The 18,242-nt window shown below is 39.4% G+C and overlaps 1 protein-coding gene across 7 annotated transcripts in view; it reads right to left on the bottom strand.

Annotated features, from left to right (window-relative positions):
* OPHN1 (oligophrenin 1) overlaps positions 1-18,242 on the bottom strand; it is a 521,428-nt gene that overhangs the window by 24,526 nt on the left and 478,660 nt on the right. For all 7 annotated transcript variants that reach the window (XM_045795443.2, XM_045795441.2, XM_045795445.2 and 4 more), the window contains one exon: positions 12,556-12,882. In XM_045795443.2, coding sequence (XP_045651399.1) covers positions 12,556-12,882 — 327 coding nt within the window. The remainder of the gene's footprint in view (positions 1-12,555; positions 12,883-18,242) is intronic.

Below are 18,242 nucleotides of genomic sequence, written 5' to 3'. Positions count from 1 at the left end.
GAAGGAAAACTTCTAAATTCATTCTATGAGGCCAGCATTACCCTGATACCAAAACCAGATAAAGACTCCATTAAAAAAAAAAAAAAAAGAGAACGAGGGGCCAATATCCCTCATGAACATGGATGCAAAAATTCTCAATAAAATGCTAGCAAACCAAATCCAATAGTACATTAAAAGAACCATTCATCAGGATCAACTGGGATCTATTCCTGGGCTGCAAGGGTGGCTCAATATTCAACAATCTACGTGATATACCACATTAATAAAAGGAAAAGAACCATATGATCCTTTCAATAGATGCAGAAAAAGCATGTGACAATGTACAACATCCATTCATGATAAAAACCCTCAACAAAGTAGGCTTAGAGGGACCCTCTAACATACCTCAACATAGTAAAGGCCATATATGAAAAGCCCATAGCTAATATCATCCTCTCTGGGGGGGAAATGAGTTTTTCCTCTATGGTCAGGAACAAGACAAGGGATGTCCACTCTCACCACTGTCATTTAACATAGCACTGGAAGGCCAAGCCACAGGAAGCATGCAACAAAAAGAAATAAAAGGCATCCAAATTGCCAGGAAGAAGTGAAACGTTCACTATTTGCAGATGACATGGCACTCTATATAGAAAACTCTAAAGGTTCTACCCCAAAATTGCTAGAACTCATACAGGAATTCAGCAAAGTGGCAGGATATAAAATCAATGCACAGAAGTCAGTTGCATTTCTATACACTAGCAATGAGGCAGAAGAAAGAGAAATTGGGGAATCGATCCCATTTACGATTGCACCAAAACCCAAAAGATGCCTAGGAAGAAACCTAACCAAAGAGGAAAAGGTCTGTACTCTGACTTTTGTAGTCTGAAAACTACAAAACACTGAAGAAAGAAATTGAAGATGACACAAAGAAATGGCAAAATGTTCCACACTCATGGGTTGGAAGAACAAATGTTGTGGAAAATCTATATTGCCCAAAGCAATCTACACATTTAATGCAATCCCTATGAAAATAACAACAGCATTTTTCACAGAGCTAGAATAAACAATCCTAAAATTTGTATGGAACCACAAAAGACCCCCGAATAGCCCAAGCAGCCTTGAAAAGAAAAAGCCAAGCTGGTGGCATCACGATTCTGGACTTCAACTTATATTACAAATCTGTAGTGATCAAGACAGTATGGTAGTGGCACAAAAACAGACACATAGATCAATGGAACAGAATAGAAATCCCAGAAATGAACCCACAACTATGGTCAGTTAATCCTTGACAAAGCAGGAATGAATATTCAGTGTGAAAAAGACAGTCTCCTCAGCAACTGGTGTTGGGAAAAGTGGACAGCAACATGCAAAAGAATGAAACTGGACCACTTTTCTTACACCATACACAAGAATAAATTCAAAATGGATAAAGACCTAAATTTGTGATACAGGAAAGCATTAAAATTCTAGAGGAGCACACAAGCAGAAACTCCTTTGACCTTGTCCATAGCAACTTCTTACTAGATATGTCTCCTGAGGCAAGGGAAACACAAGCAAAAATAAAGTTTGGGACTTCATCAAGATAAAAAGCTTCTGCACAGTGAAGGAAACAATCAACAAAACTGAAGGGCAACCTACAGAATGGGAGAAGATATTTGCAAATGACATATCCAATTAAGGGTTAGTAACCAATGTGTATAAAGAACTTATAAAACTCAACACCCCAAAAACAAATAATCCAGTTAAAAAATGGGCAGAAGACAGGAATAGTCATTTTTTTCAAAGAAGACATCCAGATGGCCAACAGGCACATGAAAAGATGCTCAACATCACTCATCAGGGAAATGGAAATCAAACCTACAATGCGATGCCAACTCACGTATGTCAGAATGGCTAAAATCAACAACACAAGAAACAACAGTTGTTGGTGAAGATGTGGAGAAAGGGGAGCCCTCTTGCACTATTGGTGGGAATGCTAACTGGTGCAGGCATGCTGGAAAACAGTATGGAGATAAAAATAGAACTTCACTATGATCCAGCAATTGCAGCACTAGGTATTTACTGAAAGAATAGAAAAATACTAATTCAAAGGGATACCTGCACCCTGGTGTTTATAGCAGCATTATCTACAGTAGCCAAAATATGGAAACAGCCCATGTCCAACTGACGACTGGATAAAGAAGAGGTTGTGAGCGTCACACACACACACACACACACACACACACACACAGAGGCATATTAGCCATTAAAAGGAATGAAATCTTGCCATTTGCAACTACTTGGGTGGAGGTAGAGAGTATTATGCTAAGTGAAATAAGTCAGTCAGAGAAAGACAAATACCATATAATTTTACTCATATGTGGAATTTAAGAAACAAAACAATTGAATAAGAGTGAGGGGAAAGAGAGGAAAACCAGGAAACACACTCTTAATTTACAGAGACCAAATGATGCTTGTCAGAGGGGAGGTGGGTGGGGGATTATGTTAAATAGGTGATGGGGATTAAACTATGCACTTGTTGGGATGAGCAGAGGGTGTCCTATGTAAGTGTTGAATCAGTAAATTGTACACCTAAAACTAATTTTATGCTGTATATTTACTAACTGGAATTCAAATAAAAACTTGGAAGAAAAGAAGATGTGATATATATATATATATATATATATATATATATATATTACTCATCGATAATAAAGAATGAAAATCTTGCTGTTTTTAATGATGTGAATGGAGCTACAGAGTACTACGGTAAGCAAAAGAAGTCTGTCAGAGAAAGGTAAATACCATTATTTTACTATTACGTGGAATTTGAGAAACAAAAGAAATGATCATAGGGGAGAAAATGTGAGTTATACACCAAGAAACAGACTCTTAACTATAGTGAACAAACTGATAGTTACCAGAGGGGAGGGGATGGGGGGGTGGGTAAATAGGTGATGGTGATTAAGGAGTGCACTTGTTGTGATCAGCACAGGGTGTAGTATGTAAGTGTTGAATCACTAAATTGTACACCTGAAACTAATATTACACTGTATGTTAAGTAACTGGAATTTAAATAAAATCTAAAAAAAACAGAGGAGAAAAATATTGTCAGTAGATTTTTATATTTCTTGATTTTTTGTTTAGTACGTCTTTATATTTTCAAGTTCTCTTCAATAAAATTTTAAGGTAAATATAAAAAAATATCAACTTTAATCCATGTAATACTGTTAAAGGCTTACCCTAAGTATTTTAACATCAATTTTCTTCTTAAAGATCATCCAGTAGCTATGTATAGGATAAAGTTAAATTCCTTAACATAAATTCAAGGCCCTCTATGAGCTGCTGCCAAATTATAATCCCAGGCAGCAAATCTGGACTTTATCTTCTAGATCCTCTCTAGTCAAACTGGTCTCCTAACTGCCCTATCAAAGCAAGCCCTTGATTCTTTCTTCTAGGTGAACCAGTATGGTATAGTGGAAAGTACCAAAAATTTGGAGCTGGGTAGACCTGATTTTGTGGCCTTGTTCTGCTACTTCCAAGCTATTGGACTCCGGGCAGTTATTTCCCCTTTTTGACCCTTGATGTCTTCATCTGGGAAGTGGGTATAATAACCTCTCCCCACCAGGTGATTGTAAGGACTAAATGAGCCTATTAAGAGTGTCTAGCATATAGTAGGGGTAAGTAAGTGTTAGACACTGTTTTGCTTCCTGCTGGATATATTCGCCAGTTCTCATGTCTTATCCGTACTGGAATCATCCCTCAAAACTGCTCAGATTTCACTCCTCTGAACAGTTCAGGTGATAGAGGTGATTTCCATCCATATAAACACTCATGAAGTATTTAGATATTGCCTTGTGGGTTTTTTTTTTCAATCCCTCCAGCTAGCCAGCCATTCTGGTGAGGAAGACAGATATTGAAAAGAGATAATGATAATACAGTGTGATTAGTATTCTAATGGAGGAATTATTTGTGTATACACATACAAATTCCATCTTCCCATTTAGACTGTATCTCATATTTCTGAACATGCCATTCTCCTTAGCACCAGGCTGGGTACACAGAATTGCAGATAAAAAATGACCAAAATAATAATAATAATAATCATCCGATTTTTCTACCACACTTTATACCATTCAAAGCACTCTTCCAGATAACTATTTGATGTTCACAATAAGCTTGGGAAGGAAAAAGTTATGGGTCTTATCTTCTTCATTTCATAGAGAACAAAACTGAGGTTCAGAAGGATGAACTAATCCAAGTCACATAGTTAGGTAAGTGATAGAGTGAGGGTTGAAACCCCTATCTCTTGTTTCTGCATCCACTGTTTTTCCTAGTGCCTGCTGTTTTGTTATTATTGGTCATATAAAAATTATAAATGGTAAAAATAATAGTAATGGTAATAATATAACTGGTAAAAATTTTGGCTTTTATTTAACAACTGCTCTGTTCTGGATATTGGGATACTATACTCAGTATTTTATGCTTATATTCTCATTTAACATGGGTCATAACCTTTCAAGGTAGAAAGTATTATTCCTATTCTACAGTTGTGAAAACAGAGACACAGAGATAAGAAGTAACCTCATGGGTAACTGGCAATAGATTCAGGTATATCTGATTTCTGGAGTCCATGTAGTCCCAAGTACCAGTAGTTTTCAACCCTGGCTATACACTGGGAACATTAAAATCATATAGTATCTGGACCCAATCCCCAGAGATCCTAATTTAATTGATTAGGGTAGGACTTGGGTATAGGTATTTTTAAAAACTCTCCAGTGGCTCAGTTGGGTGAGCATCCAACTCTTGGTTTCAGCTCAGGTTGTGATCTCTGGGTTGTGAGATGGAGCCCTGCATTGGACTCTGCGCTGGGCGTGTAGTCTGCTTGAGTTTCTCTCTCCCCCTCCCCCTCCCCCCTGTACTCTCTTTCTCTAAAATAAATAAATAAATAAATCTTTTTTAAAAAAGTTCCTCAGGTGTTGCTATGTGTAGCCAGAGTTAGGAACCACTAGGCCACATGGTGCTAACTTGGTCGCTGCAGATCAAAATGACCAGAGGTGATAATGCTGTTCCATTTCAACTGGATAGTGGAGGGGGTGTTGGACAGGAAGTGTATGCTGTAGTCAGAGCCAGAAAACACTTCTACCCAAACCTGTGTCCATCTTAGGGAAATTGCTTTTCTTGATGAGAGAACCAGATGATGCCTCTAAAATATGAATCCCATCTCTTTTCAACTTACAGCCTAATCCAAATGGACATCAACCCAAGGCCTGGGAAAACAAACATTAGGCTCTTTATTGATGATTCATTACAAGTCAAACTCTGAAGTCACAGCAAGGGGATTTCTTGTTTGAAAGACCCCAGTGTTGTTCTGTCTTATCTCTAACTTGCCACAGTAAAACCACAATGTCAAACTGAGGAGGCAGAGATGGAAGAGTAATATAACTGGGAGTCAAGAGACCTAGATTCCAGTCTTAATACTAAAACTAACTTGCTGTGTGACCTTGACAAGATTACTTCACTACCTGTGCAATGTGGACTTGGAGTGTTTTATAGACCGATGGGTTCAGGATAGAAGTTTATATGCAAATAATGAATCATGGAACACTACATCAGAAACAAGATATACTGTATGGTGACTAACATAACATAATAAAAAATTATTATTAAAAAAAAAGAAGTCTAGAGACCTATATCTCTCCCTGCTGACTTTTATTTATTTTTTATTTATTTTTTTTATTAATATTGATTTTTTATTATATTATGTTAGTCACCACACAGTACATCCCCGGTTTTCGATGTAAGGCTCGATGATTCATTAGTTGTGTATAACACCCAGTGCACCATGCAATATGTGCCCTCCTTACTACCCATCCTGCTGACTTTTAAATGCTGCTTTTGGAGTACTTTAGAAGCCTGTTCTGATCATGTACTTAACCAACTTGAAAAAACCTCTTGACAGATAGATTTAGATTTAGACTCCATAATTCCCTGTTGCCTTCAGAAGAAACTCAAGCGTTTTTAACCTGGAAGTCACTATCCTCTTCCACTTGGCTTCAACTGATCTTTCTGATCTACCTTTCCACCATTTCTCTTCACGGATCCTACAATCCACACAAACAGTATTACTTGTTGTTCCATATATGTGTCTCACAATTGATCATATTTTCCCCAGATTCCCTTTACCCTATTCCCACATGCCTAAATTTACATCATTTATCCAGATTCAACTTAAGTGTTCCAAGCCTAAGCTGCTGCAAATTATTTTCTCTGACTCCTAAGGCGCTAATCATCTTGTACTTTGAATCAGGGCTCTTTGTTTTGGTGGCTCTATGTCCCTTATTAGAATGGAAGCAACTTGATATCAAGATCCAGGTGGGATTTATCTCTGTATTCAGCAAAAGCCCAAGTAAATTGCTTTGCACATAACTGGTATTCAATGAATATTTATTGAGTGAAGAAAAATGTAGTTCAGTCCATTAGAAGGACAACATAAAGAGATTTTCTTTTTTAAGTTCCCAGTTGTGACATCTTTCACACACACACAAACATGATATGGCCAAATTTCAGGGCTATTCTGAAACCTAAACTGAAATGTTTTCAATATGCTGTGTTTCTTGAGGGCTTTTGTGCCAAGCCTTATGCTCTCACAAGTGATATGACATAGACCTTGCCCTCCAGGGGCTCAAAACAAAATTGGACAATGAAATCATACATTTGGGAAACAAGTGTGAATACTATAACTCAGCATCCACATTAAAGGGTCAACCTTGAATGTCAGAAGAAATGAGGTAAGGTAGAGTTCCCTGGGGCAGAACTGTCAGAAGGCTTCATGGAAGGAATAGGACTTGAGGTGGACTTTGAGGGATGGCTAAAAATCCTTCCTTGTCCTTTCCTCTTAACAATGGTCCTCCTCTTTCTCAATGTTTGGCAAGGTCAGAAAAAGTTTGATGGTGGAAAAAGCAGCTCTGAGCTCTTTGATGACAACTACATTTGTGGCTTGAGGCTTCTCATAGGCTCCAAAATGCAAAAGAGTAAACACGTACCATCTTCTATAGCTGTCATTTCCTGAGAGGTTGTTGCCCATTCAGTAGCAATATCATTTTTTGAACTTCTATTGTATTATTGTATAAATGTTTTATATACCTAATCTTACTTTATACCCACAAAAATGTTTCCTATAATGTAGGCATTGTCCCCATTTACAGTTAATAAAACTGGCTCAGAGAAGTTTACCTAAGATTATGTAGCTAGTACTTGACTTTCTATAAAAGCAAAACAACTGCTACCACTTACTGAGTACTCATTATGTACCAAACAGATGGATGCCTCATTTCATTGTTGCAACAATCCTATGGGCATAATTATTATCTTTATTTTACAAATAAGAAAACTAAGACTCAGAGAGGTTGTGGCTTGCCAAAGGTCCCACAGCTCTGAGGCAGAGCTAGGATTCAAAATCATATCTGGGAGATTGAAGCCTGTCACATCTGAGACATCACTAAGCCTTCTGAGCCTATGATCTTTCTACCAAACTGTACTTCCTCTTAATTTCTTCTTAACTTCGGTCCACCACCTGGCTTTTACTACAAATTTGACCTCCCTCTCTAGGCCAACCTCTTCTCCCCTTCCCCTTTCTCTGTAAAATGACCATAACCAATCTTAGCACTTGTTGATTTCTTAGTAGCTCTTCAGCCTTAAGCAGCTTTCTCCCACCTTTCCTTATATCCATCCACCCCCAACCTGAGAGCACAATAAGGGGAGGTTCTTTATCCTTGTACATTCCCCCAGTTTTCTAGAATCATCTCTTACTTTCTATGAAACTCTGCCATGCTCACCTGAAAGCCTCTCTTCTCCTGTAGCCACTCATTACTCTTTTGGATCACTTGGGAGTTAGGCTCCAGGAAAGGCAGAGAATGAAAACCAAACACAGTAGATTACTAAAGCACAATGAATCCAAACAAGCAAATGTGGATAATGGCCAGCACAGCCAATTATTGCAAGAAAAAATCTGTTTCTAATACTTCTGGAGCAGATGCAAATGCTACTCATTGCAATAGTTAGCCCAGTGGAGAATTGATGGCCCTGTGGCTGAGCAAGGCCTTACAAGCACTCTTTCTCCAAACCTTAGAACAAACCAGCAGAATGCAGTCTTTTCTCTCTAGTCAAGACAGAGGAAAGAGCTAAGAAGTGCCCCCAAACACAGATATTATAGGTTTCCAGTATGGATATATTTCCAGTATGGATATATATTTTATCTCAGAACCCAAGGCAGAGTAAAAGACTCCTTGCCCCATGCTCCAACTGGAATTTATTCTCACCCCCATCAGGACATGGGTCACACTGGACTGGGACTGATTGCTTACATGCCAGCCTCACCATAAACCTCTGGAGGGCAGGGACCATGCATGGCCTTTCATCCTTTTCTTTTCCATTGCATAGCACTGTGCCTGAATAAATGAACAAATGCATGTAAGTAGATATCTCCCCCACCCTACTCTAAAAGGAAAGTCCTAAGTCCCTTTGTAGAAACTACACAAAAGCCCTCTCCAAAGCCAGGCCTGGTTAGAAGCAGTGACGTCAAAGGAGGACAGGATATTGACTTGTATAATTTTGCTCTCCTAAAAGCTAATGCTTAGAAAATAGAAGGGAGAAGATAGCTAAAACTATTTAAGAAATAAAAATGTGATACTCAAGAAGCCAAGGTTCAAGCTCCGTCTCCATATCCTACAACATGGGTGACTCTGGGAAGTTGTTTCACTTCTCTGAGCCTCAGGTTTTCCCTAATGGGGAAATAAATGTGAAATGGCGGGGGGAAACCTATCTCATAGGTCTATCACAATGATTAGATACAATAGAAAAAGAGAAAGCATCCAGTTCTATGTCTGGAACAGAAAAGAGCCCTTGACAAGGTTATATCAGCAAACAATACTGATTTTATTGTAAGTTCACTGCCATGGAACAATGCAATTTAACATGCACCTTGTGTTTGCTATTTTAATTGCTAAGGAAAAATGTAAAGAATATCAGGCCCACTCAAATGCTGGATTGATGTAAGGGTTGGAGATAGAAGACAGGAGAGTGGTGTGGTTGGATCACTAAAGCAATGAGGCCTGTGCATTGGCTCTTGACATGGCAGGCAAAGCTCTGAACAAAAGAGCTGAAATGGAGTGACAACTGGAAGGTGCACAGTGGGTCAGCGGAGGTGACAGCTCCCTCCCTCTGACTGTTATTCAGGCTCCTGGCCAGCACTTGGGGCTAACAACTATCAGTTATATGTCAGGGTCAGAATTGTTTGCAGCTATGCTTAACTGATATCTGTTCTGATGCCTGGAATCTATCACTGGAGTGGCAGACAAAATGGGGAGGAAGGGAGGGATAAGAGGTGAGGAGTGAGCAAAGTTCAAAGAGGCAACTACAGAGACGTGTCTAGTAAGAAGTTGCTACGGCCATGTCAAAGACGTTTCTGCCTGTGTTCTGTAGGATTCTGATGGTTATAGCAGCATTATAAAGAGTAGCCAGATTATGGAAAGAGCCCAAATGTCCATTGATTGAGGAAGGGATAAAGAAGTCGTGATATATATATATATATATATATATATATATATATATATATATATATATATATAAAATGAAATATTACTCAGCTATCAAAAAAATGAAATCCTGCCATTGGAATGACGTGGATGGAGCTAGAGCATATTATGCTAAGCGAAATAAGTCAGTCAGAGAAAGGCAAGTACCATATGATTTCACTCATATGTGGAATTTAAGAAACAAAACAGATGAACATAGGGGGAAACAAAGAGAGAGGCAAACCATAAAACAGACTCTTAACTAAGGAGGACAAACTAAGGGTTGCTGGAGGGCAAGTGGGTGGGGGGCTGGACTAAATGGGTGATGGGTATTAAGGAGGGCACTTGTGATGAGCACTGAGTGTTATATTTAAGTGATGAATCACTAAATGCTACTCTTAAAATGTGTTACACTATATGTTAACTAACTGGAATTTAAATAAAAACTTGAAAAAAAAAACAACAAAGAGGCAGAAGTTTGGCTGATGTTCCACCAAGGCCAGAACAATTACCTCAGTTCTGTTTTCTGTGGCTAAGGCTGGAGGCATGGGGCTTTGAAAAAAAGCTGCATCACACTAGCCTGTTGCTGACTGATTTAAGGTAGTAAACAAAACCAAGCAATGATGTGGCCCAAATTTAGATAGTCTAGCTGATACTGGACAGTAAAATCAGTACTTACACTAACAGAAACTATTAGTTGCTGCCAAAAGTCTGGAGCAGGACTATGGTGGAAGGGGAAGGGGGAATGCCTCTGGAATTTAACTGCAGTAGACCATGGTTAGGGAGGGCTAAGTTACTGTGTGTGCTAAACTTATAGGATCTGGCAAATCTTAGGAAGACAAAAGGCAGGGAAAAGGAATTAATAACATTTTAAATACTGATTATATGGCAGATATTTTGTTATTTCTTTTAACCTTAGCAATAATTCTGTGGGATGAGCTGTCTCTCCTATTTATAGATACAGAAACCAAGGTGCATAGATCTTAAATAACTTAACTATTAATCATACAGACAGATGCTTCAGTGGGTCAAGCCAAAGAATTCAGTCAGTTACGTAGTAGAAATCTTATCAGACTCCCATAGAATAGCTTTTACTGAATTGTGCTCTGAGACAATGCTGTCAGCCCATTTTGAGGTATTTATATGCAACAATCCTTGAGAGAAAATGCTTCTTAGAAGTATTCTCTGGCTTCAAAAATGGATGAATTGTGCTTTTTTGAAGCTCAGTGTTACCTTAAGAGCATGCATTTATATGACTATTGAGTTTTTTCTCTTTTCATTTTCTCTAGAAAGTTTGAAGCCAAAGCTGTGACACTGTTCCAGCAAGTGTGTAAGACTTCATAGCAGATGTTTTGTGTACTAACTCCATTCTTTCCATATCCCTACTAGCCTACCTTTTTTTCCCTCTCTTGGCTTCATTTTTCCTCACCTGTACTCTCTAGAATCTAAGGCAGAAGTCAGCAAACATTTTCTGTAAACTATCAGATAGTTAATATTTTAGGACTTGTAGGCCATAAGAAGATCTCTGTTGCTACTACTTAATTCTGCTGTTTTAGTGTGAAAGTAGCTTTAGACAATATGTAAATGAGGTGGTGTGTTTCTGTCGATGGATACAGAAACTTGAATTTCTGGGGCGCCTGGGTGGCGCAGTCGTTAAGCGTCTGCCTTCGGCTCAGGGCGTGATCCCAGCGTTCTGGGATTGAGCCCCACTTCAGGCTCCTCTGCTAAGAGCCTGCTTCTTCCTCTCCCACTCCCCCTGCTTGTGTTCCCTCTCTCGCTGGCTGTCTCTGTCAAATAAATAAATAAAATCTTTAAAAAATTTAAAAAAAAGAAACTTGAATTTCTTATAATTTTCATATTATGAAATTTCTTATAAATTTCATATTATTTTTCTTTTGATATTTTTCAGTTAAGGCCATAGTTTGTTAAGCCCTGACATAAGCCTCAAGAGAGTAGGGACTTTGTATGTCTTATCATTCTTATGTTCTCAACACCTGGAATGGGGCCAGGAACACAGTAAGTACTAAATAAATACTTGTTGAATAAATTATTCTTACTATTTTTAAGTTCTTGTATTTTCTATATTGTGAAAGCCTTAAATCCTTTCCAGAACAGGACAGGATAAAAAAAACAAGGCACATTTTTCATCTAGCTAGAAATAAAAGAGCCACAATTTAGATCTGAGCCTTTGTGATATCAAAGTCCATATTCTGTCCATTATACCATATTATCTTCATAGAACTATGTACCGCCCTCCAGATACCCTCTGGATTAGCCCCAACCTCTGAACATGAGTCTCCAATTAAATTTACCAAAGTTAGCCACATCTTGAATTTGTAATTTAATAAGTCCAGAGTTTTGCAGAAGTTGTGCCCCTTTGTCCCTATTTTGACTAATCTGAAAAGTGAGAATGCGAAGCCATCAGTTCACCGATTTCAAAGCTTCTTATACGAAGGTAAAGGGATAGTTCTGCCTTATTAGAAATAACACAGGCTTTGGTACCTGCCAGACTTGGTAAAATTGAGATCCCAGCTCTGCCAGTTAGTAACTATGAACCTTTGGCAAGCCACTTAGCTCTAAGATCCTCAGTTTTCTAGTAGAAACGAAACAGTAATACATTCTTCACAGTAAGGTTGTGAGGATCGGAAATAGTTTGTCAGTACCTAGTACAGTGCCACGGACACAGCAGATACTGGCAACAGCAGCGATAATAATATTGATAAAAAATATCATTATTATTAATTTATTCTACAAATAATGAGTGCCTACCTTGTGACAGTCAAGCATTGTTCTAAGCACTTGGGATATAGAGGTAAATAAAACAGGCCCCAAATCCTCACCCTCATTAAGTTTACACTCTAGTGATTATTGTGAATGGCTTTTCTGTTCTTACCCACCATTCCAATATTACTGGTAGTAAATTGGAAAGATTCCTACTTAAATATCTCCACCCTCAGAAAGATCTTAAGGTGCAAAATAATTGGTTTCAATTCTGATTCCAATGGGGTTCCCAAGCACTTACCCTCTTTGTGATGAGCCAGGGGCCGAGGAGCTGGTCTCTTTATGTGGAAAGAGGGGGCTTTGGTGGGCCCAGAGCCTGGCACAGGTCCATTGGTGGCCTTTTGTATGGCCTTGGTCCCTCCGTCCTGCAGCCTAGACACCAACTTCCCAACATCCACTTCAGGACAGGACTCCAGCTTGCCATCTGAAACAGGCCTGCTGCTTGGAGACTTCCTTCCAGTGTCAGCTTCCCCACTCCTCTGAATAGGCAGTTTTGGGTATTGTGGTAGCTTGGGGACTTCTATACTGCTGCTGATAATACCATTGGGTGTTTGATGTTGGATTTCATCTAGGAAAAGGTAGTGCAAAGAGGGAAGATTAATGCTAACTTTATTACCATTTTGTTTTTATACATGCACACATAATATTAAAAATTTTACACATTTTCAATGGAGCTATTATCGTGGAACAAATCACTGATACTCACAAAATCAGTCTCTACCTACCCCAATTCATGTGGAGTCCAGATTCCATCAAATAGAGAACTCAGTTCAAGATCTGAGTTTGGTTTTCACCACCACAATTTAGTAAAACCATAATATATACCAAGATGATTTATTCAAAGGGATATGTAATTTAAAAGGGACTTGAGTCCCCAATTATAATTCTTTTTAAAGAGACATCAGTTAATCTTTAACTATTTCTCTTTCTCTCAAAAGTAATTTGTTAAAATCTCTCAAATTTAAAGTTAATAAACTTAACAGAATTTAAATTTATTCTCCATCCTCATAAAGAAACATCCAACTGGCCACTTTATGTTCTTCCCTTAGCTTTTGTGGTCTGCGATTTTATGTGACAATAGTACCTACTTTTCAGTTGTTCTGTCTTACTTGAAGCTTTGAGACTCTAATGAGATCCAAGGATACTCTCCCTAGATAAATTAACCCATACAAATACATGAACAATTTTAATAACTAATTTTAAGAGATTCATAGAGTCCCTTAAAGCTGTTAACCCCTGATTGAGAACTCCTGCTGTAAAGAAACTGTCACCTTTCTTCATAATAGAAAACCTAGATCAGAGTGTAGTGGTAAAGAAGAGAGGTTCTGGTTGGCTAAATGAGACTTGAGAAACATGTCGAGCAGTTGCAATGTATGTCTTGTTGGATCCCGATTTTAAAAAAAATATCAGGAGAATTTGAACTTTGACTAGATAATGATCTTAAGGAATTACTGTTTGTTTTGTTTTCTTTCAGGTATGATGATGGTATCATAATTTTGGTTTAAAAAAGTCCTCATCTTTCAGAGATATATACTGAAACATTTATGGATGAAATGACATACATGATGTCTTGGTTGGGCATATGGGTAGGGGTACAGATGAAACAAGAACGGGCATATGGGTGGTAAATGTTGAAGCTTGGGTGATAGGCACATGGGGAGTGTGTTATAATTTTTTTTAACTTTGGCATATGTTTGAAACTCTCCATAGTAAAATGTTATAAGAAATTCAGGCTTTGGAGTCAGATAGCCAGATCTGAATCTCAGTTCTGCTTCCTATCAACTCTAGGAACTCGAGCAAATTCATAATCTCTCTGTACCTCATGTTTTCTCCTCAGTAAAATGGGAATAATAATAGTACCTACTTCATGAGGTTGTAGTGAGGGTTACATGAGATGGTATACTTATTTCAGTGCCTGGGACATAATAAACACTATAATTGTTAGTTATTATTTATGCTATTATACTCTAAGAGGGCAGTAAGGCAAGAGTTTTTATGTGGGAAGGAAGGGTTAAGTTTTGCTGCAAAGACTTTTTCCCCCAGATAACTTTCTTCTCCTTGAGAACCAGTCACCAATCACTGCTGCCACCATTATAGGGATCAGGGCCCAAAGCATTCCCTCTATAGTTTCCCTACTCTGTACCAAGGTAGGTATATAGCCCTCCTTTTATTAACCCTAGCACAATTGCCATCAGACTAGAACATTCAAACAAAAATTTACCAAAGGCTCACAAATAATAGTAGGGGCATAAACACAAAGGAGCCATGTAACTAGATCACATGCTTCCAGGACATGCCTTATGGCAGAGGCCACCTGTAAACCTCTAGCGTTTAGGAGTAACCTTAAGCACATTTACCCTCTCAGAACAATGAAGTGAACAGTGACATGAATTTCTTCTCTCACATGCTTTAGGCCCAACATCTCAGTTACATGTTTCTTTTTATTTTTTTTTTAAGATTTTATTTATTTATTTGACAGAAAGAGACAGCCAGAGAGAGAGGGAACACAGCAGGGAGAGTGGGAGGGGAAGAAGCAGGCTCCCAATGGAGGAGCCCGAAGTGGGGTTTGATCCCAGGACTCTGGGATCACACCCTGAGCTGAAGGCAGATGCTTAATGACTGAGCCACCCAGGTGCCGCTCAGTTACATGTTTCTATTTGAACAGTTTCTTCTAGTAGAAAGACCCTAGGAAATTTCACCCAAGCTCTACTTTAGAAGACACCACAGGGGTTGGCTGTGCCCTATATGGTAACAGCATTGTTACCATCTCAATACAGTTAGGGAGGTCCAATTTCCTAAAGATCATCCACATACACAGTCTCAGAGAGGTCACTACCTTCCACGTGGGAAAGGATCTTTTGCCGACTCAAGAAAATAGGGGATGGAATGATAGCAGCAATGGGGACTTTGTAACTAGACCCTCTGCCAAAGGACACTATTTCTAAGTTCTGGAATATGCTGAATTATTATTGACAAAATGAGAAAATGGTAATGACAATACCATGATGACATGGTAATGACAATGACAGTGATGATAGTGGTAACAGATACCATTATTTGAGCACTTTCTCTGTGCCAGGCCCTGTTCTAAGTGCTTCACAAGGATTATCACACCATTATCTTCAAAACTGCTCTATAAAGTGGTGAACTCTTATTAGTCCCATTTTACAGATAAGGAATCTAATCTAGCCACATGGAGTTAAGATGGCGGAGGAGTAGTCCCCTGGTCCCCTGAGTCGAGCTGGATAGGTACCAGACCATCCTGAAAACCCACAGAATCAGCGTGAGATGTAGGAAGACACATCTGTAAGAACATCTCCAGCGCTAAGTATTGAGGTACGAAGCAGGGAGCCGTGAATCCAAGCACAGATATGGGAGGATAGACGGAAGGGGGAGGGAGCATCCGTGCTTGGGCGGCGGGAAGTGGTAGCCACCTGCACTGGGGAGCGGGCTGGACTTGTGGACCGGCACACCTGAGAGAGCAGACTGAGACCCTGAGCCTGGGAACGTGTGTGTAACCAGGCTGAAAACCGGCGCTCCAGAGTGCACGTGAACCATACTGAAACAGGGAGCTTGGGAGAGCATGGGGGCAGCTGGCGGCTGGCAGAGTTAGAAACACAAAGGACAGAGACGTGCCGGCCCTGGAAGTGAGGGCTGGGACGCCAGCTTTGGGGCGCACAACCCGGGAGGCTGCAGGGTTTTGGAAGCACCAACGGAAACAGAGTTAAAGAGGCCAGGAGAGCTCAGTGGAGAGCGGACTGCGATCTCTCTGTTCTGAGACAGAGGCTGGGATTCAGCCACTGCTGCTCTGACTCTCAGAAGACACACAGAAAACTGCCAGGGAAAGTCTCCAGAGAACAAAAGCCCGGAAATACCAGCTCACATTGTGCCAATACCCATCCCCCTCGCAGGGGACAGGGAGACTTTACCCAAACAGGGTTGGCTGAATATCAGCGCTGCAGGCCCCGCCCCAGAAGGCAGGCTGAAAAATCAAGAAGCCCACATCCTTAAGGTCCCTATAAAACAAGAGCACACTGCCTGGGTCCTGGTCAATAATTTGGGCTCTGGGTAACCGTGCAACTTTTCCTCATTAGAATGACAAGAAGGAGAAATCCCCCCAAGCAAAGAAAAGATAATGAGTCTGTGGCCTCTGCCACAGAACTGACGGATATGGATATAACCAAATTATCAGAAATGGAGTTCAGAGTAACAATGGTCAAGATGATGTGTAGACTTGAAAAAAATAGTAACGAAAATATTAACGAGAATATAGAATCTCTAAGGGCGGAAATGAGAGTGAATCCGGCAGAAATTAAAAATGCTATGAATCAAATAGAGTCAAAACTAGATGCTCTGACGGCCAGGGTAAATGAGGCAGAAGAACGAATTAGTGAATTGGAGAATGGGATGATAGAAGGGAAAGCTATAACAGAAACTTGGCGCAAAAAAAATCCAATCTCAAAATTGTAGGTTACGGGAGATTACTGACTCAATGAAACGTTCCAATGTCAGAATCATTGGCATCCCTGAGTGGGTGGAGAAAGAGAGAGGTCTAGAAGAGATATTTGAACAAATTGTAGCTGAAAACTTCCCTAATCTAGCAAAGGAAACAAGCATTCGTGTCCAAGAGGCAGAGAGGACCCCTCCCAAGCTCAACCATGACAAACCTACACCACGTCACGTCATAGTGCAATTTGCAAATATTAGATCCAAGGATACAGTACTGAAAGTGGCCAGGGCAAAGAAAGTTCTCACATACAAAGGCAAAAACATTAGGATTATGTCAGACCTGTCTATACAGACCTGGAATGAGAGAAAGGGTTGGGGGGCACTTTTAAAGCTCTTTCAGAGAAAAAAATGCAGCCAAGGATCCTTTATCCAGCAAGGCTATCATTCAGAATTGATGGAGAGATAAGGACCTTCCAGAATCGCCAGTCACTGACCAATTTTGTAACCACGAAACCAGCCCTACAGGATATATTAAGGGGGGTTCTATAAAAGTTAAAAAGGCCCCAAGAGTGATACAGAACACAAAGTCACAATCTATAGAAACAAAGACTTTACAGGCAAGATGACATCATTAAAATCATATTTCTCAATAATCACTCTCAATATGAATGGCCTAAATGCTCCCATAAAGCCACAGGGTTGCAGATTGGATAGAAAGACATGACCCATCCATTTGCTGTCTACAAGAGACTCATTTTGAACCTGAAGATACATCCAGAATGAAAGTGAAGGGATAGAAAACCATTTTTCATGCCAATGGACCTCAAAAGAAAGCTGGGGAAGCAATTTTCATATCAGAGAGATTAGATTTTAAACTAAAGACTGTAGTTAGAGATACAGAAGGACACTATATTATTCTTAAAGGATGTATCCAACAAGTGGATATGACAATTATAAATATCTATGCCCCCAACAGGGGAGCAGCAAGATACACAAGCCAACTCTTAACCAGAATAAAGAGACATATAGATAAAAATATGTTAATAGTAGGGGACCTCAACACTCCACTATCAGCAACAGGCAGATCACCTAAGCAGAAAATCAAAAAAGAAACAAGAGCTTTGAATGCCAGACTAGACCAGATGTACCTCATAGATATATATAGAACACTACAACCCAGAACAAAAGAATACTCATTCTTTTCGAATGCACATGGAACCTTCTCCAGAATAGACCATATGCTGGGTCACAAAACAGGTCTCAACCAATAGCAAAAGATTGAAATTTTTCCCTGCATATTCTCAGACCACAATGCTTTGAAATTGGAACTCAATCACAAGGAAAAATTTGGAAAAAAACTCAAACACTTGGAGACTAAGAACCATCCTGCTCAAGAATGATTCGATAAACCAGGAAATCAAAAATCAATTTAAACAATTTATGGAGACCAACGAGAATGAAAACACAATGGTCCAAAAC

Source organism: Ursus americanus, chromosome X, assembly GCF_024610735.1.
Source record: "Ursus americanus isolate L20-20 chromosome X, mUrsAme1.1.p, whole genome shotgun sequence".
NCBI classification, from domain to species: Eukaryota; Metazoa; Chordata; class Mammalia; order Carnivora; family Ursidae; genus Ursus; species Ursus americanus.
Note: the sequence above shows the minus strand (reverse complement) of the source record. Positions and strands in the feature narration are given on the sequence as shown.